Below are 2,429 nucleotides of genomic sequence, written 5' to 3'. Positions count from 1 at the left end.
CTGAGAGAAAACTCGCTTGCTCCTGCATTCATCTGAAGTGAAGGGGTACCTTAAAAAAGGTGAGTTTGCTGTTATAGTCGTTTGACTTCAGGCATGGAAAACGTCAGGTGGTTAGTGAACGACAGTAGAATGGAGGTGGTAACGAAAAAAAGCACTTTCATAATAAATCTGGTCCCACATCATGTTGAAGCACATTTTGAACTAGCCACTCCTTTACGATAGTCTCACTAAATAGTTACTTTTTGCAGGACTACTGGAGGCTTAACAAGTGTCTAGTCAAAATTCAAGTTTACTTTGTTTTACATTGTCGAACAGTCACTTGCAGAACTAAACTGGGTTTAAACCCGCGTGCTTCGGTCCCCGAGCTTTACACCAGGTAGCGTTCTATTAATACCTACCCCAACTCTTTTGCACGTACAAACCAATAACCTAAACCCCAAAACCCTGTGAACGAAATCTAGACTTTCTTCTACCTACAAGCATCTCGCTACGCTCGGTTGGCTATCCCCTCCTCGGCGGCGTTGGTGGTGCCTGTGCACGGACTTCTCTCACATAAGTACGATCTCAAATGACTTGCGAACAAGCAAAAAGTAACTAGTTATATGTTCATTTTCCGTTTCCGAAACTGATTTTTGTCAAGTGGCTAGCACAATACGTCTGAAGTAACTAGTTGAGACATTATGGTAAAAAAAAGAGTGACTAGTTCAAAATTCAGAAGCGACTAGTTGAATTATATCCATTGTTTGCTCAGAATGCAAGGTATTATTTACCTGTGTTTGTTGCAGTCTTCGTATTGGAAAGCAATATGAGGAGTGATAGTTTGAGTGAGGTAACACCGTAATGACGCATGCCAAGCAAGCTTCTATCAGTCGTTCTTTTTCAGGTAAGGACTCGCTATTACTTTACTTCTTTTTGGCGGGATCTTGGGTCTTTTTGGTTTATACTGTTCTGTTTCATCAACTGGACTAGAGGTCGTTTTGCGGCTCTTGTAAAAATAACTCGCCATTCTGTCAAAATTATGTATTTAAATAATCATGGTAAGCTACTGCAAATTACAGCTTCACAGTACCAATCGCATAAAAGCTTCCAGACAATACTAATTTATATCATTGTTCGTATCACGAAATACTGAGTAATGTTTTTTTTCTAGACTGTTTTAATAAAAAACCTACTGTTAAGCATCCCATCTACTATTTATCATGTATTTTTCTTTTAAAAAAGGACAAATTCGGAAATAGTACATGTACCGTAATTTACTGTCTGTAAATTACGGTAGTGAAACGCTTGCTCAGCTATATGAAGTAATAGGCTGCATTCATCCGTACAGCCTATGAATTCTGTGTGTTATCGATGGTAAGTCTAACAGTGTTTCTGCATTTATTTCATTGCTTCCAGTACATAAGACTTTTTGACATGCTTTGATACACAGCTAAGCATGGCAGAATGTTCTAGCTACAGCAACTGAGCGAATACATATCTATGGGCAATGAATGTATAGATAAATGGAATTCGTCGTGCAACTTGCACGTCGAATATATTATGCTGTTTGGTAGTATATTCTGATTTTAATTTTAAGGGTCACTTACACTTACAAGTCGTAGCGATGGAAGTTCTTGATGCTCGTGTGGAGGAGGTCCTCGGATATACTGATGCTGGTGCGACAAAGTACGTGTATCTCCAAGCTCTTACTCGTTTTATCAAGTGGCTTTACGAGACATCAGATGAGGACCGCCGCCAGTCACTTTTCGCGACCTCGTTTTGTGACATCGAGACGATTAATGCAGACACAATTGCGGAGTGGTTTGCCAGGTCTCCTGTAGTGAGTCCAATAGACTTAAGCACGCTAACAACGCAAGAGTGCATGCGCTACCTCACTTCGATGGAACAACGTGGTGTGACTGGGAAGTCTATCTTTGGCATTGTGCGATCGGCTATTGTTTATCTTTACAACACAACAGGCAATTCTCTGCCCAGATGAAGCAATTTTTTAAGGGCCTTCACCATACTGTGACCCAAGTAGCCCAGGAACGAAATGCCCGATTGCGAGAGGGTAAAGAACCTTTCTCGTTCTCAATGTACAGATCTGTTGCGAAAACTATGCTGAATTCGACCAAAAAGCAGCATATCTTTGGTCATTCTTTTCTCATAATATGCTGGAATCTGATGTGTCGCGCAAAAAGTGCCGAGTCGATACGACATGCACATCTATCTTGGTGCGAAGATTCTATTACAATTACATTTGCTCATATGAAGAATGACCAGGACGGTAGTCGACCGCGAGATCCCAGGCTTGTGTATGCCAACCCCACCATACCTGAGATTTGCCCCGTGTTAGCACTTGGAATTTATTTTTCAGTTTTTGGATTTGATGGAGACGGCAAACTATTTCCCGGTGGCAATCAGTACAGCCGCTTCTTAAGTATTCTAAA

The 2,429-nt window shown here is 41.0% G+C and overlaps 1 protein-coding gene across 1 annotated transcript; it reads left to right on the top strand.

Moving 5' to 3' along the window:
• Positions 1-1,603: 1,603 nt before the first annotated feature.
• Positions 1,604-1,978, top strand: PPTG_24197 (hypothetical protein; the record flags this gene model as incomplete). Its single annotated transcript, XM_008915675.1, has 1 exon — positions 1,604-1,978. The coding sequence occupies one exon, from the start codon at positions 1,604-1,606 to the stop codon at positions 1,976-1,978; it is 375 nt and encodes a 124-aa protein (XP_008913923.1).
• Positions 1,979-2,429: the final 451 nt, after the last annotated feature.

This window comes from Phytophthora parasitica (assembly GCF_000247585.1).
Source record: "Phytophthora parasitica INRA-310 unplaced genomic scaffold supercont2.74, whole genome shotgun sequence".
NCBI lineage: Eukaryota > Oomycota > Peronosporomycetes > Peronosporales > Peronosporaceae > Phytophthora > Phytophthora nicotianae.
Note: the sequence above shows the minus strand (reverse complement) of the source record. Positions and strands in the feature narration are given on the sequence as shown.